The sequence below is a fragment of the Podarcis muralis genome, chromosome 16 (assembly GCF_964188315.1).
Source record: "Podarcis muralis chromosome 16, rPodMur119.hap1.1, whole genome shotgun sequence".
NCBI lineage: Eukaryota > Metazoa > Chordata > Lepidosauria > Squamata > Lacertidae > Podarcis > Podarcis muralis.
This window is the reverse complement of record NC_135670.1, coordinates 13,256,967-13,281,317: the sequence shown is the minus strand read 5'-3', so window position 1 is coordinate 13,281,317 and position 24,351 is coordinate 13,256,967. Positions and strand designations below refer to the sequence as shown.

The window sequence follows — 24,351 nt, the reverse complement described above, 5'->3', positions numbered from 1 at the left end:
TTCAAAATGGCCACCCATGTTGGTGGGCATCACTGCTTATTGTGGGAGTGAAATTCCCATTTCCTGCGCTTCTGAGGGTGATGGAAGAGCCAAGAGAGCCCTTCACAGAATCTAATGCCCAAGAAGATCAGCAGGGATGGAGAAGATTTGAGACCTAAATTGTTATCCATTAGGTAGCCTGTTTTAATACTGTGCAACACTTTGGTGAGGGGAGGATGAGGACTTCTGATGGGAAGGGGACTGAGAAAGAGCAGAAATCAAGAACAATGAATAAATTCAGCACCCATCACCAAAGACAGCTCCAGGCACCTTCTGCCCAGCTCAAGACCCTGATGGAATGCAGATTCTCTACCTCGTTTCTCCCCAAAGTAGAGCGTCTGTTGAGCAGGATTGGACCACTGTAGAGAGGAGTCATCAGGGTCTTCCACTTCACACTGGAGGAGCACCTTGGAGCCTGCCACCACGATTTCATCCGACGTCGTCGGCTGGCTCCCTGCAGGAAATCAAGAAGAGGGATGTTGAACATAAGAAGAGAGAGAGAGAAGGGTGGGGTGGGGTGGGGAGAGACGCTGAACAACCTACCAACATAATATATGCAAGAGCCTAGTTCTCATTGAGGTGTGTCTGGGGCTCTAACATTTTGGGCTACAGCAGAAAGTTCACATCACAGAATGTCCCCCCCATACAAATTAAGTCCCCTGCACAAGTGAAAACTGTCATGTTAGTGAAAAGCAAAGCTTAAAAAATCCCTCTCCCTTCACATGCCAGTTCCATCCATACCCCGCAAATGTGGAGGTGCACAAATTATTAATGGGAAGCCGTATGGACACCCTGCAAGCAAAACGGGGAGAAATTGCCCTTATAACTGCCCTGCAAAGAAATCGGAACAAATGCTCACTAAAACAGCAACCATCCTCCCAGCCCCTCACCACACCTGCAAGCTTTGTGTTGGCAAGTCAGGATGAATGCTCAGTAAACAGGTCATTTGGAAGATCCCAAAGGTGCCAAACAGTCAAGAAACACGAAGCAGAGGGAGAACAACAGCCTGTTTTAGAGGCTTCAGGCCTCTGGGCTAGTTGCCAGAACAGTGTGCAACAAAGCCAGATTATTCCTCCTCCGCCTTTTCTTCTTCTTCTTCTCCTCCTCCTCACACAATCATAGGATTGTAGAGTTGGATGGGACCCCAAGGGTCATCTAGTCGAACCCCCTGAAGTGCAGGGAACCACAGCTCAAAAATCCCAGACAGTTGGCAAAAATTGTGCTTGAGCTTGCTTTCCCACCATTCCTTCTTCCTTGTGCGCCGTGTCTCTTTTAGATTTGCGAGCCTGATGGCTGGGAACTTTTTTAGTGCCAATTTTTGTAAGCTGCTCTGGGCCAATGGTGTGTAAGTGCTGCAAATAAATAAATAAATAAATAAATAAATAAATAAATAAATAGTGGCCTCTTTCCGATGGAAAGAAACCCCTCTTAGTTCCCAAGATTTCACCAGGCCTTGCCTGACCATCTTAAGGACTAGAAACCTGAAGCGATGTCTGCCTCCAGGTCCAGGTTCTGGCAGTTGCACCATGGAACAACCTGTCTCGCACTGTACATTCCCCAGTGAAGAACAGCTAAGCAGCATACTGTTGGGATCGCTCAGTCAGTGGAGCCTGAGACTTTTAATCTCAGGGTTGTGTGCTTCAGCCCCACACAGGGCAAAAGAGTCCTGCATTGAGGGGGTTGGACTAGATGACTCTTGTGTTCCCTTCCAATTCTACAGTTCTATGATTCTTTGAGGACCCATCACTGCTGGGTCCTCCCTGGGGGGGAAAAAAGGACATTGAGCAATTTACTGGAAGTTTCCTTGCTAAGCCCTCAGCAGCACCAGTAGAATAAACATATTTTAAGAATGTGCTTTCATTGCCAGCTCCCCTTCTCAAGTCGTTGACTCCGTTGCCTCTGGGGTCTGTGGGCGTCTCCGCTAAGCACATTCCATCCCGCCTCGTTGGCCGGGGTTACGGCCCCAAGTTCCTCCCCTCCTCTGCTCTGCCCAAAGAACCCATGCAAGAAACGGCTGGAGAATAAAATCTCCCCTAGCGCACAGCCTCAGCTGCCTGGCAAAACAGCAGCCCCTTGTCCTGTGTCCACTTCCCCCACACAGCCAAAGTATGCACAGAAGTGGCATTTCAGCGCATGGCTGTGGCACAATCGACCGCAGCATCAAAATCACTTTGGTCAGGGCTGGATTAAGACCTTTCAGGGCCCATAGCACTTAAAAGATTTTGGAGCCCCCATATATATATCTAATTCAAAACATAAACAACAATAAATTCTATTTTTCAAAATGAAACAGAACTTACAGTCAGGTGGGAAACAATGTTTGTTTTTGTAGACTTCCACTTTATTTATATTTCATTCCCCTCCCCCCCAATTGCATAGTCTTTGATCAGATCCTCAAAACTAATCTTATGCAATGCATCTGCTTCTATACTTAGTTGTGATAAGGCCTCCAGCCCACCTTGTTGACTAGTTGCTCCACTGGGATTTTAAAAATATACTTCAATTGAGAAAATGAACGCTCAGCTGAGCCACTGGTGACCATCAATGCTAAAAATCTGGCAATGGAAAATTTCTGTGGTGCCCCTGCTTATTTTGCTTAATGGTTAATCCAGCCCTGGGAACAATTCAGGAATGTACCTGAGCCAGGTATCCTGATTGGTAAGGATGCATCAAGAGCCCTGCTGAACTATGCCAAAAAGCCCATGGAGACCACAGAAAGCTGCCTTATCCCAAGCCGGGCTACTGGTTTGTCCAGCTCAGTGTTGTTGACACTGGCTGGCAGCAGCTCTCCGGGGTGTCAGGCAGGGAACATTCCCGGCCTTACTTGGAGATTTCGGCGATTGAAACCGGCCCCCTTCTGCATGCAAAGCAGATGGCCTACTGAGTTACAGACCTTTCCCAACACGGGAAGGTGCCTTCTATTCAGTCAGGCCATTGATCCATTTAGCTTAGTCCTGGCAGCAGCTCTCCAGGATTTTAGACGGGGGGTCTTTCCCCAGCCCTGACAAGTGATGACACAGATTGAGTCCTGGACCTTCTGCATGCAAAACAGGTTCTTCTCACTACTAAAGCGTTTCCCCATCAAACTGCTTCCCTCAGAAGCTGGCATGGCACACTCCAACAGCCAGCCAGATGCCTCTTTGGAGGCTGGCAAGCAGGACATGAATTCTGCAGCCCTCTCCACACAGTCATCTCCTTCTGCACACGTTCCAGCTTGTCAATAGCCTCTTTAAACTGTGGTGCCCAGACCTGGATACAGCATGTCTGGGGTTTCTGAAAACCTGGAGCCTGGCCTGCCAGTGTGGACTTCACTGGCTCATGGTCAAGCAACCAGCCAGCATGGCAATGGCCCCAGCAGCAGAACCTCGTCAGAGACAAGGTGGTGTTCCTGTCAATTCCATATAACACTAGCCGTAAAGGGTCTACACTGACTCCTGGTATGTTTCCAAGCACAATTCAAAGTGTTGGTGCTGACCTTTAAATACCTAAATGGCTTCGGCCCTGTATACATAAAGAAGCGTCTCCACCCCTTTCATTCAGCTCAAACACTGAGGTCCAGCTCCGACGGCCTTCTGGTGGTTCCCTCACTGCGAGAAGTGAAGTTACAGGGAACCAGGCAGAGGGCCTTCTCGGTAGTGGCGCCCGCCCTGTGCAATGCCCTCCCATCAGATGTCAAGGAAATAAACAACTATCTGACTTTTAGAAGACATCTGATGACAGATCTGTATCGGGACAATTTTTAATGTTTGACGTTTGATGTTTTTATGTGTTGGAAGACACCCAGAGTGGCTGGTGCACCCAGTCAGATGGGCAGGGTATAAATAATAAAATAATTGTTGTTGTTTTCTGCTCAAATCAGGGGCGTTGAGGAGTATGTGGAAGGAGGCTGTAAGTGTAAGGGTGTAGGGGTGTGTGTGTGTGTGTGTGTGTGTGTGTGTGTGTGTGTGTAGAAACCTCTGGCTTTTGCATGGCTGCAATGTCACTTTCTGTACGAAGGTAAGAATCAGATCGATGCCTGTGCCCATCTATGGAAGGCTGTCCACTAGGGAAGGTGGCCCTCAGCCCAATAAAAGTTCTCTACCTTGCTGCAACATGTGAGCATACTCTTTGTAGCCTGGTTCATAAACCATGTGTAAATTATGGGCGACGGGCAGGAGGAACTGCAGCGAGACAGAGCACCTAAATCCTTGAAAACAGCCTGTACTAGAAACCATAAACTCGTCTCCCAGTAGGGAAAGGAGAGACAATCAATTCTGTTCATATTTAAAAGCAAAGCTACCTAATCCCCACTTCCCAAAACAGTACACAAACTGAAACGCATCCCCTCTTTGAAATTCACACTTCTCCGAATTTTGCAATTCACTTCTCCACCTCAGCACTGTGTACCTGGGCCCATCACAATGCACACAGGATGGTGATTTATGTTTACTCTTCCTCCAAGGAGCTCTGTGTGGTTTTTGCACAGTTCTCCTCTCCATTTTATCCTCACAACAACCATGGGAGGTAGAGGAGGCTGAGAGCAAGTGACTAGCCGAAGACCATGGCTAGGGTTGCCAATTCAAAGACTACAGTATTTGAAATACGGCAACCCTATCCATGGCCAAGTGGGGATTCGAACTCTGGTCACCCAGGTCCTAGATCAACAAACTAACCACTACACCATGATCACTCTCTAGTGAGAAGAATGTACCCAAATGCTTTGTACCAGTGGAACTTCCTTTGCAAAAATGTGTAGATAGGCAAAGTTTGGTACAGTGATGGAGAAATTTGCATGAAAACGCTGATGGATTTCCATGACGACTTTTTTTTAAAATCACAAACTGATGCAGAGAACTAAACTGAGGACTGTAGAAATGAGGAACAGAGAGAAACTGAAATGGACAGATTTCCCTTCCTCCCTGCTGAGTGAATCTTTGCTGCCCAATGTTTAATCCTCCTTGCCCAAACGCAACCAGGCTCCAGTCTATTTTCTGCTGTCAAATCTCATCCCCTTTTCTCTGCTCTTCGGTTGCCATGGAAAAGAATTGATCTTTATATCATCTTCCGAAGAAAAACAGTGCCTCTCCACCCCCTTTGGAAGACGCCACCAATGCCCCATGGCTGTCAATCTTCTTGACTTGCGTCTAAAAGGGGCAAGGGGGACCCGGGGAGCGTGTTCCATATGAAACTGGGTCAAGGGGGAGCAAATGAACCAAACCCCAGGTGCATTGTGGGGGGAAACCTGCACCATTTGTTTTCAGAGAGAAACAGAGCAAAGGAGCAGAGCTCATTCAGGTGCTCTGCCCCAGGACCTGTTTTTATTATTTACAACCAAAAAAAGTGCCTGTGCTTTGGATGGAGAATATCTATATATTGCAGGGAGCCCATTATACCTCCTCCAGTGAGCAGCCTGCCTGAGGGGACCTGGGCTGCTCAGCAATGGGGGCAGCGAGCAGATGGTCTGTTCCAGCATGTTGAATAATGCTGGGCTTTATTTCCCCCAATAGGACAGAATGGATGGCCCCCTTGGTGGTTTTGGCTGTTCGCCGCTGCATCTTAGATGGCAAAGTGAAAAGCTCAGTGACAGAGCATTTGCTTTCCATGCAAGAAGGCCCTGATTCCATCTCCAGGGAGCACATAAACTATGGAACTCTCCCTCACAGAAGGAAGTGATGGCCACCAAGCAACCGAGATGGCTTTAAAAGAGGATTAGACAAATTCACAGAGGAGAGGGCTACTGAAGGCTATCAAGACATGATCACTATGCTCTGCTCCACAGTTGCTTCTGAATACCAGAAAACACAAGAGGGGAGAGGCCTCTTGTACTCTGATCCTGCTTGTGAGTTTTCCACAAGCATCTGGTTGGCCACTGTGAGAACAGGATGCTGGACTAGATGGGCCATTGGCCTGATCCAGTAGGCTCTTCTCATGTTCTTAGCTGCTGCCAGTCATTGTCTAGACAACTCTGAGCTAGACTGACCAAGAATCTGACTCCATATACAGTCCATATACAGTCATACCTCTTGTTACGTTTGCTTCATGATACGTTTTTTCAGGTTGCAGGCAACCCAGAAGTACTGGAAAGGGTTACTTCCGGGTTTCGCCACTCGCGCATGCGCAGATGCGCAAAATGGCAGAAGCAGCGAATTGCGACCCGTGCGTGCACAGACGTGGGCTGCGTTCCTTTCAGGTTGCAAACGGGGCTCCAGAACGGATCCTGTTCGCAACCAGAGGTACCACTGTAAAGCAGATTCTGAGGTTACCCATTGAATTCATTGGGAGTCACTTCAGTTGGATATCTCAGTGGGTTGGAGCGTAGTGCTGATAATGCCAAGTTGCATGTTCATTGCCCGGATGGGACAGGTGCATATCCCTGCATTGTTGAGCGTTGGGCAAGATTTATCCTCATGGTCCTTCCGACTCTATGATTCTAATACAGTCATACCTTGGTTCTCGAACGGAATCTGTTCCGGAAGTCAGTTCGACTCCCGAAAATGTTCAAAAACCAAGGCGCGGCTTCCGATTGGCTGCAGGAGCTTTCTGCACTCAATCGGAAGCTGTGGAAGCCATGTCGGACATTCGGTTTCCAAAAAAACGTTCGCAGACCGGAACACTCACTTCCGGGTTTGCAGCATTCGGGAGCCAAAACGTTTGAGTCACAAGGCGTTCCAGAACCAAGGAACAACTATAATTGTTTTTAATGAGTTCCCCCTTATCTTTTTAGCTGTTGCTATTTTTATCTGTAAGCTGCCTTGAGTCCCTGTAGGGAGAAAAGGCAGGTTAACAACAACAACAACATCATAAATTATTTCCAACAATAAGGAACATGTGGATCTATCCAGGGAAGGAGTGCTCAATGTAACTCCCCCAAAGCAGAATAGCTTGGAGGGGGAGCCAAAGTATATATTATATTGGTGCAGATATATATTAATTATACCCACCTTCAGTCCTTGGGACTGGAGAGGATAAGGCTGCTATCAATGGATACCAGCCAATATGGCTGTGTTCTACCCTGACTGTTGGAGGCAGTATGTGCCTCTGAAGACCAGTTGCTGGGAATCACTGTTGACATTTCCATTCCACCTTAAGGAACAGGCGTGTGGAATTGTTGCATGTCACATGTCTGTTTACATTCCAGCACAGTATGCTGGGTACTTCCGTTGTGTGTATAGCTTTTGCTTTTAGCTGTTCTATCTGAGACGACATGAGAGAGAGAGACGACATGTTTCTTTGTCCTGATTTATGATTAATAAATCTGTAGTTATAGTATGCTTCCACAAGCCTCACGCCTATTCTGTGTGCGCAGTTCGATCTGCTGATAGTGTGCCCTGGCTTTGAAGCCTGGGTCGCTGATTTACATTGGAGCAGAAGTGATGGTCTTCGCAGCGGGGTGGCTGGAAGGAGACGGCCCAGCCAGGGCTAGCCAGCTGGCCTCCCGGCCCTCTGCATGCCGACAATCACAAGTGGAGAGTGTTGCTCATGTGCTCACGATCTGCTTGGGGGCTTCCCATATAGGCCCCTGTGAGAACAGGAAACTGGATGAGATGGGGCCCCTTTGCCCCGATCCAGCAGGGCTTGTCTTACATTCTTAAGCTCAAGATGTGAAATAAATAGATGGTGGACTATGGAATGGCTGGGTAGAGTGGGAGAGAGAGAGGAGGAGCTTATTTAAAGAAGCCATTTAAAAACAACAATAACCAACAACTTTAAATAGTTTTTTAAAATAAGCTGATTCTTTCTTCCAAAACACACTCCAAGTTTCACCCTCTATTTATTTCACATCCTGAGCTTAAGAACATAAGAACCTAGTGGGTTTTAAAGGAGGGTCAGGCATGGAAATAGCGTTTTCCCCTTGGAATAAACTTGACCAACTGGAGGTTGGATCAAAAATGTGTCTCATGCACAACGGGGAGAGAGATTTTTTAATGATGCCGGGAAGCAGCAAAAGACCAGCACAGATCCGGAAGGGCAGAATGTGAAAGACAAGGAGAGGAGGAGGGGTGGAGGAGTCATAATCGATGTGGAGGAGGGAGGGGCCAAATCAATACAACCGGGGGGGCTGGTGGGGCGGGTGGGTTGGGAAAATACCTCCAGAGGAAGAAAAGGAGGCAGCAAATGAGAGGAACAATGCTGCAAATAGCAAAGGAGGAGGAACAATAGCAACCGTGATTTAATTTATTTTTTTCCCCAGGCAGCCAAGAAAATCCCAGGGGTTGATGGTCTGAAACCACGACAAAACACTATTTGTATCGCTGTTATTCTTTGCTATAGCGACATAAAGCAACCAAGCGTGGACAGATAAAACAAAACAAAAGGCAGGATGCCCCAAAGGGAGGTGAAGCTGTCACAAGGCAAACAAAGACACATGCGGCAGCCGAGGGCGTAGCCGAGTGGCCTGGACTCAAGGATACGCGTGTGTGTCCTGCTCACAGACTCCTCATCGTGGCATCTGGTCGGCCACTGGGAGAACAGGATCTGCATTATGATGGGGCCCCTCTGGCCTGATCCAGCACTCAGGCCCTATTGACCTTCTTCTTCAGAAAGTCTCCCATGTTAGCTGGTTTCATCTTCTTGCCCTTTCTGCAACCAAAATGGCCCTGTCTGCAGGCTTCTTGTGGCCATCTGGTTGTCTATCCTGGCCACTGTTAAGATACCATGGATACGGGATGTGGTCGAAACCACTGAGCCTCTTGGGCTTGCCAATTGGAAGGTCGGCGGCTTGAATCCCTGAGACAGACTGAGCTCCCGTTGCTCTGTCCCAGCTCCTGCCAACCTAGCAGTTTGAAAGCACACCAGTGCAAGTAGATAAATAGGTACCGCTGTGGCGGGAAGGTAAATGGCATTTCTGTGCGCTCTGGGTTCCGTCACGGTTTCCTGTTGCGCCAGAAGCGGTTTAGTCATGCTGGCCACATTACCCAGAAAGTGGTCTGAGGACAAACGCCGGCTCCCTCAGCCTGAAAAGCGAGATGAGCGCCGCAACCCCATAGTTGCCTTTGACTGGACTTAACCATCCAGGGGTCCTTTACTGACCTTTTTACCATGGATAGCTCAGTCAGTAGAGCATGAGACTCTTAATCTCAGGGTTGTGGGTTTGAGCACAGGATGCAACCCATGGTCTCTGAGCCTAAACTACCTCACAGGGCGGTTGTGAGGATAAAATGAAGACGTGAGCAGGAGCACCATTTATGCCGCCTTGAACTCCTGGGAAGAAAGGCAGGATATGAATGTGATAAATAGTAGATGGAAGGATAAGAGCATGAGACTCATAATCTCAGGCTTGTGGGTTTGCTTATATTAATTTATAGGTTTTAGTCAGGAATAGAATATTTTTACTGAACAAATGCTTTCACTGTTAGTGTCATCTGATAATGTTTCTTTCCCTCCCCACCCAATATTATATCTTCAGAAAATAAAATAAAACAAACCCTGCCAGATTACATTTCTCCCAGTCATGAGATTCCGACTGGGGACCTGTGGAAACTGCAGGCCTGGCACTGGAGGCATTGGGAGGGGGGGGGGGAGAGCATACGAAAAAATGCCAAGGGAATGGAGCAATGGATCACAAAGCATTTGGCTTAAGTGGCCGGCAAGGCCCGGAACGGAGTCCTGCCCGAGGCGACGGCTGCCAGGACCTGCTTGCATGTGATAACAGCTGCCCCTGACAAGGAATGCAAGCAGAGCGCTTTGGAGCCAGTCCAGCTGCTGTTCCCTGGGGATTGCAAGGCAACTGTGGACACCCTGCAGGCGGCGAGATGCTATGGATTCGCTCCGCTCCAAGGGCAGTGGAGCAGACGCCTGCTCATGAGACAAAGGAGCAGGAGGGAAGGAGGGGGAGGCTGGAAAATAGGCCGCGTGTCCTACTTAAGAACATAGGTAGCTGCAGTATACATACCTTCCAACATTTCTCCAATGAAAATTAGGGATGCCTTATTATTATTATTATTATTATTATTATTATTATTATTATTATTATTTTATTTATACCATGCCCATCTGACAGGGTTGCCCCAGACACTCTGGTAGCTTCCAACATATATACATGTTGTGTGTGTGTGTGTGTGTGTGTGTGTGTGTGTGTGTGTGTAGTATGGGATGCTAGTGTCTAGAACCACACGAACGGCAGGGTGGGTGGTTAGGGAAACAAATGGAGTATGCATGCACATTCAACTGCCTAATGGCATCTATGTCACCTGGAAGATCACAACCACAGAGACAACATAAGAAGAGTTGTTCTGTTGTCCGGGGAGGTCACTTCCTGGTTCACATGGAGAAGTTGTTTTCAATGGAGCCCAGTGACAGAAGCATGCAGCTGTATTGAGGTGGCACTGAATGTTGAAATTTTGTGCTCCTAACCATTTTCTTACGCGGGTGGCGCTGTGGTCTAAACCACTGAGCCTAGGGCTTGCTGATTGGAAGGTCGGCGGTTCGAATCCCCGCGACGGGGTGAGCTGCCGTTGCTTGGTCCCTGCTCCTGCCAACCTAGCAGTTTGAAAGCTCGTCAAAGTGCAAGTAGATAAATAGGTACCGCTCTGGCGGGAAGGTAAACAGCATTTCCGTGTGCTACTCTGGTTTTGCCAGAAGTGGCTTAGTCATGCTGGCCACATGACCTGGAAAAACTGTCTGCAGACAAACGCCGGCTCCCTTGGCCAGTAAAGCAAGATGAGCGCCGCAACCCCAGAGTTATTTGCGACTGGACTTAACTGTCAGGGGTCCTTTACCTTTTTTACCATTTTGTGCCCTGGGCAACCACCCCTGTGGTCCTCCTATGCTGCAGCACTGTTGTGCACCATGGTGTGTCCTCAGACACCCAACTATTGGCACCCACCAAAAGGAATGGTGTGGAATTCCTACAGTCACAAATTGGCTAAAGGAGGAGCACGAGCAACAGGAGGGAAATATGCCAGTCTAAAATCCTGGAATTTGCTTCCAATGAGTGTAGTACATTAGGAGGGCCACAAAACCTTCTGTGCAACCTTCCGAGGGCCACATGCCAGTGGTGGGCACGGCCAGAGGGGAAGGTGGGAGGAGCAACACAGGTGTTTACTTCTGTACCAGTATGTTAGAGTTTCTTTCTCTAGCCTCCATTCAGGCAGGCAAGAAGCATTACAGTGGTACCTCAGGTTACATACGCTTCAGGTTACAGACAGCGCTAACCCAGAAATAGTACTTCAGGTTAAGAACTTTGCTTCAGGATGAGAACAGAAATCGTGCTCCAGCGGCACAGTGGCAGCAGGAGGCCCCATTAGCTAAAGTGGTGCTTCAGGTTAAGAACAGTTTCAGGTTAAGTACGGACCTCTGGAATGAATTAAGTACTTAATCTGAGGTACCACTGTATCAGAGTTCAAGGACACAATCCAGCCAGACAATGCTCTCAGGGTACAGCCAGCAGAGAGCGCTGAGGACCAGCCAGAGAGACCTGGAGGGCTGCATTTGGATCCTGGGCCTGAGGGTCCACAACCCTGGTGCTGATAGCACTGAGTTAGAAGGACTAGTGGTCTGATAAGGCGGCTTTCTGTATTCCTATTAAAATCAGCCCCTCATTCAAAACAATGAGGACCGAGACCTTCATTTAAATTTAGTAGAAAGGTCAAGCCTTGTAGTACAGCACATGCTTTGCATGTAAAATGTCATGGGTTAAATCCTGGGCATCTCCAGTTTCCTGTCTAAAAACTTGTAGAGCTGCTGCCAGTCTGTGTAGACAATATGAGGCTAGATGGACCAATATCTTCCTTTGCTCGTGCTTTGTATGGGCTGAAACAGGCAGGATAAAGGAGGAATGAGCAGAGGAGGGAGCTGACAGGATCAGCCGAGAGGCTTCCCTGGGTGAGTGACACAGTTCAGGCCGAAGAAGAGCGTTTTGTCGATTTTCTTCATCAATGTTTCCCTCCACGTACAGAAGAATTTCCCTTTCTGGAACAAAGTTTCCCTCCAGACTCATGTTAGAGTTGTTAGGTGACATTTTATGCCATAATGACACAAAATAAGTTGGGAGGGGGAATACGTATTTTTTTTTTAAAAAAAGAAATCATTGCAACTCATAACACAGGTTAAGAGCATTAGGGACTTGATCTATTTTCGCTTAGAATTTATTGCTTAGCTATATCAGGTCAAGCTGTTTGTCTACTGAGGCCAGTATTGCCAACTCTGACTGGCAGCTGCTGTAACTGGAGATGCTGGGGGTTGAACCTGGAGCCTTCTGCATGAAGAGCAGGTGCTCTACCATTGAGCTATGGTGCTTCCCCCAAATGGTACTTAAGTTGCATGGGCTGGAAGTGGGCGGAGAAACTAATGCAAATATTTCCTTTGTACAGTAGATTAGTTTGTGGACACATTCACTGCTCTCTACCCTTCATTCAGGAAAGCCAGAGGCATTATCTGTTTGTGTTTGTTTGTTTGTTTGTTTGTTTGTTTGTTTGTTCTCCATCGTTCTGTCCGGACACTGAGGTCCAATGCCAAGGGCCTTCTGCCGGTTCCCTCGCTACGAGAAGCCAAGTTACAGGGAACCAGGCAGAGGGCCTTCTTGGTAGTGGCACCCGCCCCGTGGAACACTCTCCCACCATATGTCAAAGAGAAAAATAACTACCAAACTTTTAGAAGACATCTGAAGGCAGCCCTGTTTAGGGAAGCTTTTAATGTTTAATAGGTTATTGTATTTTAGTGTTTTGTTGGAAGCCACCCAGAGTGCCTGGGGAAACCCAGCCAGATGGGCGGGGTATAAATAAATTATTATTATTATTATTATTATTATTATTATTATTATTATTTATTGTTGTTTGTTTGTTTTCTATACTGGTCTTCATCAGATGATCACACAGCCGTTTACAACATAAAAACACAAAAATACATACTTTAATCACAAAGGAAAACAATAACGCCCCTTACACACAGTTTAAAAGGCCACAGATTATTTAATTAACCAAAGGCTGGGAGAAGAAAAATGTTTTTGCCTGGAGCCTAAAGATATGTAATGAAGACGCCAGGCAAGACTCCCTGGGGAGAATTAAAGGAACCAAAGAGGGTGAAAAGCAGGGCTGGTGAAGGGTGTGGCCCAAGGAGAGTCTCAAGGGCCAGATAGAGAAGCCTGGAGGGCCACATCTGGACATCTGTCCTAAGATTCCCCACCTATGTTTTATGGCAGGGATGAGGAACCTGCAACAACTCCCATCATTCCTGGCTATTAGCCACACTGGCAGGGCCTGCTGGGAGTTGGAGTCCAGTAATATCTGTAAAACCACAAGTTCTCCAACTCCCTGGTTTATTAAGCACATGTTGGGACAAAACTCCAAGGACTTCCCACAAGAAAAATGTGCGGCCATTGGTGGTGCAAACACACACCAGTGCTCTAAATATCTGGGTAGGTAAAGGTAAAGGGACCCCTGACGATTAGGTCCAGTCATGGCTGACTCTGGAGTTGCGGCACTCATCTCCATATATTGGCCAAGGGAGCCGGCGTACAGCTTTCGGGTCATGTAGCCAGCATGACTAAGCCGCTTCTGGCGAACCAGAGCAGCGCATGGAAACGCCGTTTACCTTCCCACCGGAGCGGTACCTATTTATCTACTTGCACTTTGAGGTGCTTTCGAACTGCTAGGCTGGCAGGAGCAGGGACAGAGCAACGGGAGCTCACCCCGTCACGGGGATTCGAACCACTCACCTTCTGATCGTCAAATCCTAGGCTCTGTGGTTTAACCCACAGTGCCATCCGCGTCCCAAATATCGGGGTAGGTTTGTCTAAGTCAGCCTTGCTCAAACTTGGGTCCCCGTATATGGTTAGACTACAACTCCCATCATCCCTAGCTAGCAGGACCAGTGGCCAGGGATCATGGGGGTTGTAGTCCAACAACATCTGGGTAGTCCAAGTTTGAGAAAGGCTTGTGTGAACGAAAATGTTTTTAGCTGGCTATGAAATAAGTACAGTGAAGGCACCTGCCTGATATCCATAGGCAGGGAGTTCCAAAGTGGAACACTAAAAGACTGTTTTCTTACAAATGTGGAATGGGCATTACGTGGCACCTGCAATGGTGCCAGTTCCTCAAATTGAAGTGACTGGGTGGGCTAAGAAGATCTCACAGGTGTACTGGTCCCAAGTTGTTAAAAGGCTTTATACATAACACCTTGAACTTGGCCCAGTAGCAAATCGGCCACCAGCACAGACCTCCAAGCACAGGTGTCAGCAATCATGCCGCAGCATTCTGCACTACCTGCAGCTTCCAGATCAGGAGCAAGGGTAGCCCCTCTCAGAGTGCACCACTGCAGTAATCCAAATATTATCACTTTCCCTCCTAGTCCTTCAAAGAAGCTTACAAGTGTTCCATAAAAGCCACATCAAAAAATAAAAGGGGAAGGCACATCAATTAACAGCCTTAAAAACATCGTTCCAAAGTCGAAAGCTCCCAAGGCTGAAAAAAAACTTGATTGTGGATTTTATTTTATTTTTTAAAAATACATTATAAAGGTCTTCAAATGACTTGATTTCCATAAACTACCTAGACTGCTGCTCTAGCATAACTCAGACATGCCCATTTGTCCATCTTACCCTGACTGCAGCTTTCATAACAAGCCCATTCAATAAATCACAAGTCATCACAGTGGTACGGAATTCATCCAAAACTCTTGTGCCTTGTCGGAAATGCTGCACAAGAGCCTTCATTCTGACTGTCAATCAGCGGCAGGATCCCCTCTTCCCCCACATCCATTAACCGTCTCTGTTTTAGCAAATTAATTAATTAACTAATTACTATAAATATTACAGTCTCTCGCTATAGGTGATGGTATCTAAGATGACAGTTTTCCTTGACTAATTAATACAGACAAATCATTTAGTCTTCGGAGGGAGGGGAGTCTTAAATCAAGATGCTGCTATCGGCTCCACGCAGCCTCTCAGAGGGGTCAGCTCCCAATCACTTCCAAGGAATAATCCATGTTTTTAAAAACTGTGATTAAATCAGCAGCTCGGTTGTTCCCACTTAACAGCTTCCGATGAACGCCTTAATTACAATCCAGCTGAATCCTCTGTGTTTCAGCAATAACATTTTGCACATATATAGTGCTTGAGCAGGGTTGGTGGGATTTGTGGTCCTCCGAATGCTCCTAGACTCCAACTCCCATCTGCCCCAGCCAGCATAGGGTGTCGGATTAGGATCTGGGAAAGACCAGGGTTTGAAATCCTATTTGACCATGAAGCTCACTGGGTGACCATGGCTCCTGAGAGTGGTGCAGCGCTAAAAACTGCTAGCGCATTTGCAAAGCTAAGCAGGGTCCAGTATGGTTAACAAATCGGATGGGGGACCCCTTGTTGAGACGCCTGCATTGTGGAGGGTTGGATTCTCAGCTTAACCTTCCATGCAGGGGTTTGTGTGGATTAAATGAGGAGGGGGAGAACCATCTACGCCTTGAGCTCCTTGGAGGGAAAAGTGCGATATAAATTCAGTAAATAATTACAAGCGGCCCGGGACAATGAATGCTGTGCTCCAGAAACATCTGGAGGGCCACAGGCTCCCCTCCCACCTCTGCTTTCGGATGTTCAAAGCACTTCCCATACATTTGCACAACCACCCTATGAAGTAGGTCATAAGGCTGATTGAAATCACTGCCCCCGGGCAATTCGTTATGGCATTTAGAACGCTGAACAAATCAGAATGAGGACAGAATTAGGAGGCAATGCTAATTTAGCCCAGCACCCTCTAATCATAGTGGATGACCAGATGTTTACAGGCAGGGCTGGCACTAGCCCTACTCTATGGCTCATAAGAAGGTGTATATTAGTCAAAGCTGCTTACAGAAAAAAATGGGCTTATTAACAGAAATAGGCATTAAAATGCTGGCAAGTTTTCACAACGATTTTTTAAAATGTGAGGAATGGAATTTAAGACAAGGGAAAAAAGAGAAATGGGGAAAAGCTGAAATGGACTGATTGCTCCATCTATTGCAGAGGCTGATATAAGTAGCTTACTTAGGCCACCTAGGGTGTTCATGGTAGAGAAGAAAGATTTGTACCCAGGACTTTCTGGTTATAGCTCAGGTTGCAAACCTAGGCGCGCTTGCTGGGAAGTAAGGCTCTACCACCTATGCATTCTCAAATGGAAGTCAGCCCTATTGGACTCAGTGCGAATTATACCTGTGTGTAAACATGCATAGAATTACACATTACGCTACAATGCTATCCCAGCTCTTAAGCAGCCACAAAAATATTGGATTCTAACATACCTTGATGAATATTCAAATGTTCTACACACACACCCCAAAGCAAGCAAATATGCAAATCACATCCACTCACAAATGATTGCTTCTGACCATAGAAATTAATATCTTTTAATACTAATAAATCAAATCCAGCACCTCTGGATATTTGGAACAGATGATTCTGGGAACAGATGGGAGTGCAAATGTAAGTCAAGGTAATTAACCCATTTCTTTAGCTTATTTTTCTTCCCAGCCCTAGATATAAATTATGACCACCACTGGACACAGTATTCCAAATGCAGGTGCACCATAGATTTGTACAATGACGTTAGGATATCAGCAGAATTTATTTCCAATTCCTTTCCTAATGATTCCTTGCATGGAATTCTCCCTTTTCACCACTGAAGCCCACTGGGACAACATATTCCCCAGCCTAACTACTATGACCCCCAGATCTTGTTCTTGGTCAGTCAGTGCCCATGCTTGTATATATGAAATTAAGATTTTATTTTTCCTTGAAGTGCATCATGCTACACTTACACTGAAATGCGTTTGCCATTTTACTGCCCATTCATTTAGCTTGGAGAAGTCACTTTGGAGCTCTTCACAATCCTCTTTTCGTTCCAAGGACCCTGGACAACTTAGTACCATCAGCAAACCTGGCCACCTCATTGCTCACTCCAAATTCTAGATCAGGCATCCCCAAACTCAGCCTTCCAGCTGTTTTGGGACTACAACTCCCATCATCCCTAGCTAACATCCCCAGTGGTCAGGGATGATGGGAATTGTAGTCCCAAAACAGCTGGAGGACCAAGTTTGGGGATGCCTGCTCTAGATTTTTTATGAACAAGTTAAAAAGCCTAGGTCCCAATACTGATCCTTGGAGGACTCCACGTTCTCAATCTCTCCATTCAGAGAACTGTCCATTTATTCCTACTCTCTGTTTCCTGCTACTTAAGCAATTCCTGGTCCAAGGTGCCTCCCCCGCTGCTGCACTAGGACCATGGACTATTCTTTTCAGTATAGAGCAATTCAGACTCTTGTCAAGCTGATAGGGTTGTCAGAGAATTCCATCAAAATGGGAAGCAGTCCCGGAAATTGCATCAGCTTGCGTGTCTGTCTGCAAACAGGAACGGAAATCAGGTAGGGAGATGTGATCGGTATCTGCTCTTGTCATTTCCTCCCCCCGCCCCCACCCCCCAAACCCGCTATTCACTGTCGTTATTTCTTTCAGTACATCATTGATTCCTTTCTCCCCTTCACATGAAAAGAGTGGTGTGGAATCACATAGCAATCACATAATTCATTATGTTATTAAATTTGGCCACAGTGAACAGTGAGCCGAATAGCATTGCTTTTGCAGAATCCAAATTGAAGCAGAACGGAAATGCTGCTGCGTGCGGAACATATGGAGTGCAATGGAAAGCAATGCCTTTTTACATCCGTGCAAGCCTGTGGCTGAAAAAATCGAGACACCAGGTTGTTCAGTGGCTTAGTGAAGGTAACCATCCCACCAGACTGGTCTAACTTTCCCCTTACCTGCAGCCTATAACACAGTAAAGCACATTTATTCAGTGGATCAATGGAGAATGAGAATGTAAGAAGATAAGGGGAGCTCTGCCCCTCAGGATCATCTGCCTGGGAAATCTGGTTGGCCACTGTGAGAACAGGATGCTGGACTAGATGGGCCATGGGCATGATCCAGCAAGCTCTTCTTACGTCCTTACATTCCTCCCAGCGCTAATTCTAAAAGTGGAAAGGAGGACATGCCATTCTGAGCCCTCCTCAGTCAGCGAAATGACAGCACTGCCTTTTGGATCCCAGCATTATTCAGAATAGCAACTGTGTGAATAAGCCGAGTGGGAAAAATGCAAATTGCATTCCTCGAATCTGAAATAATAATGAAAAGAAGAAGAAAAAACACACTGGAAAATGCTGTTTGTTTCAGCACTGCTCAGAAAGCCGTTATTGAAATGGTAAATAATATGATTGTCTGGGTGTTTCTCCAGACACTTAATCTACCCTGCTGCCATTCCCCGAACTCACCCCAATTTGTCAATTAGCTGCTGCTGCTGCTTTTTTAGATGCCATGACGGGCGCAAAGCATGGTGCAGCCTTAGATAAGGGCAATCTGCCGATTTACATAATGGCATTGTAATATTTCCTCCACTGTTCTCCGTCACCCTCCCTCCCTCCCTTATGCATCTTAATGTTCCCTTCGCTTTCCTTTGGAAACCATAACCTTATTCTCAGTTAAATTCTCCATTTTGGCTTGGGGTTCTTGAGGCAGAAGAAAGACCTTCCAGAGAGGAATAGAATTGGGGGTGGGTGGGTAATGCAGCCCCCAGAATCTTTCTTACTTGATGCCTTGCTGAGCCTCCGATTCAAAGGTCTCCAAGCAGGACCATCTTCTAGGGTTGGCATTGTCAGGCAATCACCAAGGCCAGCTGGGCCACTGCCAAATTCCTGGCACCTCCTAGCCCTGTTTCATGGAACCACAGAATTTTAAAGCTGGAAGGGACCACGGGCTCATCTAGTCCAACCCACCCCCCTTGCAATGTAGGAATCTTTTGCCCAACATGGGGCTCAAACCCACGACTCTGAGATTCAGAGTCTCATTGCTCTTACTGACTGAGCTATCCATGTGTCTACTATTATTTATCACATTTATCACCGTTCCTCCAAGGAGGTGAAGTTGGCACATATGGTTCTCCTGCTCACCTCTCCATTTTATCATCACAATCCTGTGGGTTGAAATTAATGGAACTAAGTCATCTTTATTAATTTCTGGGGGTGTGTGTGTCTGCTCTGAGATAGGACAGGCACCCCACCCATTATGTGCACTTTCCAGAAACAACAGAAAACCTTTTTATTCCCACAAGCTTTTCCAGAGGGATAAAAAGGTCCCTGCCATGGGTGCCTATTTTGCATTGGTTTTAAATTTATCTGCATTTATTTTCTGTGTTGCTTTGAATTGTTTTTAAGATGCTTTTATTGAATTTTGTACAATGCCTTGAGACATGTGTGTGGAAGATGATGATGATGATAATAATAATAAGCTCCAGATGGACCCACATCTGATTTAGCAGAAGGCTGTTTCTTATGACTCAGAGGACTGTCCCACCGAAGTGAAGGTGGGGGTTTGCTTGTAAAGGATTGCCCAGATTAAGTGAAAGAAAACACAGAGCCAAACACACACACACACACACACACACACACAGCACGAAGCCCTGACCTTAATCTGTCCTCTTAATTCCCCAGGCTCCATCCATTTGCACATTTAGGTCAATCTATTCTCAGCATCTCTCTGGGAATCCCCATCCTCAGCCCAGATGTTGCTCCAAGAACACAAACGGCACACTCTCTCTTTGCGGGGAGGTTCTGTTGAAACCTTGTGGGGCGCAGGAGAATGCTGGGGCTCAGGGTTTGGGAGCTGCCCCTTGGAACTGCTGGGGAAGATGTGGGGTGTGAGGGACCAAAAACAGAGATTCATCCTGCCACACCAGAGCCATCCGGAAAGCACCATGTTGGCTACCCTTGCTCTAGATCAGTGTTTTTCCAGGCTTGGGTCTCCAGCTGTTTTTTGGACCACAACTCCCATCATCCCTAGCTAGCAAGTCCAGTGGTCAGGGATGATGAGAGTTGTAGTCCAAAAACAGCTGGAGACCCAAGTTTTGGAAACACTGATCTAGATCAATGATACCTTTGACATCCCTAAAAACCTTCTGATGTTCATGCTGTCCATTATATCCTGGACACTCCTGGAATCTGACTGAGGAGCATTTCAGCTGGACCCTGCACACTTTATAGGTGGCCAAGAGTCTGGCCTTTACAATATGGGAAGGATCAAACAGCTCCCCCTATTGATTGGAGGACCTTTCTTCCTTTGCAGCAAATGAAAGAGTCACTTCTACTAAATATACAGAAATCTAGGACTCCTGGTTAGAGCTGTTTGTATGATATTTTCATTGTGTGGGCTTTTCTGGAGCCTCCACCCTCTCAATATATTCTCTCCTCTCCTCTCCTCTCCTCTCCTCTTCGTTTATTTTTATTTTTGGCTTAGATTACAGGTGTCTTATTTTCCTTACAGTATTATGATCTGATATGCTTTACTGCTGTGGTTTTCTTTTTCCTATATTGTTCATGTTTGCTCTTTGCAACATAAACAAACAAACAAACAAACAAACAAACTATATTATTATTATTATTTTTAAAAAACACCTCCATTGGCTTGTTGGCTTTTAAGTCAATAGGGAGGACAGGCTTCTGCAGCTGGTAAATGAAGAATGACATACCAGTGTGAGAATAAGAGTCTTCAGCGATGTGGAATAATTGAAAGGGAGGGGCCTTGACTCTTGTCATCAGCACCGGGGTTGGTGGGTTATCAGCCCATCCCTATTTCCATGAGTGAAAGGTTCACAGGCTCCTCCTACTGGTGGCCCTGACACCCTCCACCAACCATCTGGCCCAGGTACTATTTCAGTGATCAGCATAATGAGGGTTTTCTCGCCCATCCATCCTGCCTCCCACCTCCAGTTATGCGGTCCTGGTTTGTCAGTGAGGAATGCATCAAAAGAGCTCTGGTGCCGACTCCCACAGTCTTGACTATAGACATCTTCCATTCCTGCCAACCCACCCACCCACCCACACGGAGGCTGGCGTTCTCTCCCCATCCCCTCTTTCCTTTGTTTGTTGTTGATAGCCCTGCAGCTAGTCTAGTGCCGATATGACAGCTCCCACATCCCAGCCAATTTGAATTAATTATAAGCACTGGGCATCTGACAGGTGCCATAGCGAATGCGGCGCACAGAATCCCAGCGAGCCCCACATCTATCTCTGTTCCTTTCATCTTCCTTGGGCTTGTCAACAAAGAGGCAGCATTGTTATCATCCCAAGGAAGAGTTCTGGGGAAGAAGAAAAAACCCACATACCCTTTCATGCTTATTGGCTTCTTAAGAGTCCTGATGAGATGCAATTTGGCTGGGAAGGGTTGGTCGGGGACTTTGGAGAGGCGGGGTTAGCTCCAAGCCCAGATTATGGGTTGCATCCAGTGCTAGTCATCCAATCATTGAATTGTAGAGTTGGAGGGGTTCCCAAGCATCGTCTAGTCCAACCCCATACAATGCAGGAATCACAACTAAAGAATCTCTGGCAGATGACCACCCAACCTATGCTTAGAAACCATCAATGAAAGAGAAGCTACCATCTTCCAAGTTCGTCTGTTCCACTGCCAAACAGCTCTTACTATCCGGTAAGTTCTTTCTGATGTCAGAATTTCCTTTCTTGTGATTTAAATCTGTTGGTTGGGGATCCTCCCCTCTGGAGCAGCAGAAAACAAGCTTTCTCCTTCTTCCATGTAAGAGAACTTCAGGTATTTAAAGATGGCTGTCATATCACCTCTCAGTCTCCTCTTGCCCAGGTTAAACATAATCAGGGCATTTTTCCCCCAGCCAGGACTCAGTTATGGCACCTCTTTGTCTAGCAAAATAGTACTGAACATACCCAGCTCCCTAGTCCTGGTCAGAGAAGACCCACTGAAGTTAATAAATAGGCTGAACTTAGGTTCATCCATTTCAGTGAGTCTTCTCTGAGCAAAGCTTTGTTGGATACCTTATACCTTAAAAGAACTGTAGAGTTGGAAAGGCCCCAAGAGTCATCCAGTCCAACTCCTTGCAACACTAGAGTATCACAGCTACTGTAGCCCTGACACAGGGACACCCAGTGAAGGAAGGTCCACCACCTTCAAGGAAGTCATTGAATCTCACTGGGAGCTCAGGGAGAAAAGAAGCAGCAAGCAGCCATCCCTTGACATCTTGGGAGTGGGTAGAGATGGGGGTATAGACCTGTATACAAAGCAGGCGTGGGGAGCCCTCTCCAACCTGAGGGCCATGTTCCTTTCTGGGGTCACACGCCAGTAGTGAGCAGAGCTAGTGGCAAAAGTGGGAGGTGCAGTCAAATGTCAGCTTTAAGCTTCATACAGAAGTCTCTCCCCAGAGAGGCTCACCTGGCACCCTCTCTGCCTGGTTTTGGGCTCAGGGCCATTTTTGCCCCAAGCTTTTGGCCTTAAGTTTGAAAAGTTTCTAAGTATCTGTGGTTTCTTTTGGTGGGGGCAAGATCAGCTGGGCCAGTCTTGTATTTGTTTTAAAGGTTGTTAGTGATTGTGCTTAGGGCAAGTTGGTTTTAATACAGCTACTTTCTACACACACACACACACACACACACTCATTCTGACAAACAAGCATCCTGTGTGAGCTTCACAATCTGAGCAGGTGTTCGAAAAGCTGCTGCTGGACTTTGTGAGACCCCATTTAGCCCAGTGTCCTGCCCTCGTAGAGGCCACGAGGCCTGAGAGCAAGAGTAACTCTCCCCACCTGTGACTCCCAGCAACTGCCTTTCAGAAACATATACAGCCTCCAGCAGCAGATGGAGAATTAAGCCATCCTGGCTAGTAGCCACTGATCTCCTCACCCTCCATGCATTTGTCTAACCCTCGTTTCCGAGCACAATTCAAAGTGTTGGTGCTGACCTTTAAAGCCCTAAACAGCCTCGGCCTAGTATACCTGAAAGAGGGTCTCAACCCCCATCATTCTGCCCGGACACTGAGGTCCAGCGCCGAGGGCCTTCTGGCAGTTCCCTCACTGCGAGAAGCAAAGCTACAAGGAACCAGGCAGAGGGCCTTCTCGGTAGTGGCACCTGCGCTGTGGAACTCCCTCCCACCAGATGTCAAAGAGAACAACAACTACCAGACTTTTAGAAGACATCTGAAGGCTGCCCTGTTCAGGGAAGCTTTTAATGTGTGACATTTTAATGTATTTTTAATCTTTGTTGGAAGCCGCCCAGAGTGGGTTGGGGTACAAATAATAAATTACCTCTTGCAGTAATTCCATAGCTGCCTGAAGAAGTACTTCCTTTCCATAGAATTGTAGAGTTGGAAGGGACCCAACGGGCCCAACGCCCTGTAACCCGAGAATTGCATCTCAAGAATCCCTGACAGGTGGCCACCTCACCTCTGCTTAAAAAGCTCCCAGGAAGGAGAGTTCATTGCCTTTTGTCAGTCCTGATGCAGCCTCCCTGCTCTCCGGAGACTCTAATGCAACCCTAGCTGTATGTAAAATATATATATATATATTAAAAAATAGTCCAGTAGCACCTTAGAGACCAACTAACTTTATTCTAGGTATAAGCTTTCATGTGCATGCACACTTCCTCAGATACACTGAAACAGAAGTCACCAGACCCTGATATATCGTGGGAGGGTGGGGTGGGGTTTTTCTCAGAAGGGTAGTAGGAGATGGGTGATTGGCTCAATGGGTATGGTAAACCTGTTGACGACTAGTTACAGATGGGTAGCCGTGTTGGTCTGCCATAGTCAAAACAAAAAAAATTCCTTCCAGTAGCACCTTAAAGACCAACTAAGTTAGTTCTTGGTATGAGCTTTCGTGTGCATGCACACTTCTTCAGATACACTGAAGAAGTGTGCATGCACACGAAAGCTCATACCAAGAACTAACTTAGTTGGTCTTTAAGGTGCTACTGGAAGGAATTTTTTCTGTTGACGACTGTTAACGACTGCAGTTAGTCCTACAGGAAAAAGCAAGGGATAGTATTGCAGGTGACCAAAAATAGCTTTAGCATGTGTGTTTTGCATTCACCAGCTCTCTGCTAGAATGGCTTCCTGCCCGCCTTGCAGGGCCTTTTTTTTGTTTTGGCAGGTTCGGGAACTTGGCAAACCTCCCCCCGCCCCCCCCCAGCCCTTCCCGAGAGGACTCGGCCTCCCTGAATAAAGGACTCTGAGCTAATTGCCATGAGATCACCGCTTTCTGACCTGAGGTCTCCTCCGCCCCTTCGGTTATGATCCTACCCACCGCCTCCCACTCCGCTGAGTCACACACACTCCTTTCGCAGTCCTCCCAGCCACTCCGATGCGGTTCACACGTCGAGATCAAACGAGCCCAGTGGAGACAATCCATTCAGGCACCAGCGGGAGGGTGGCGGAAGTGCCGCCGCCGCGCCATCCACAATGGCAAAGCTTTTCACAGCGCCCAGGCAGTGTTAGAGGACCAGAGATGCCTCCAGTTCGAGCACACGGCTTAATCGTCACAGCTGCCAGAGGTGCTGAAGTTAACACTACGAGGTGCAAAGCGACGAGGT

At 47.0% G+C, this 24,351-nt stretch overlaps 1 protein-coding gene across 4 annotated transcripts in view; it reads right to left on the bottom strand.

Moving 5' to 3' along the window:
- Positions 1-24,351, bottom strand: part of CADM3 (cell adhesion molecule 3) — a 92,449-nt gene that overhangs the window by 25,349 nt on the left and 42,749 nt on the right. For all 4 annotated transcript variants that reach the window (XM_077920015.1, XM_028710566.2, XM_077920016.1 and 1 more), the window contains exon 2: positions 353-493. In XM_077920015.1, coding sequence (XP_077776141.1) covers positions 353-493 — 141 coding nt within the window. The remainder of the gene's footprint in view (positions 1-352; positions 494-24,351) is intronic.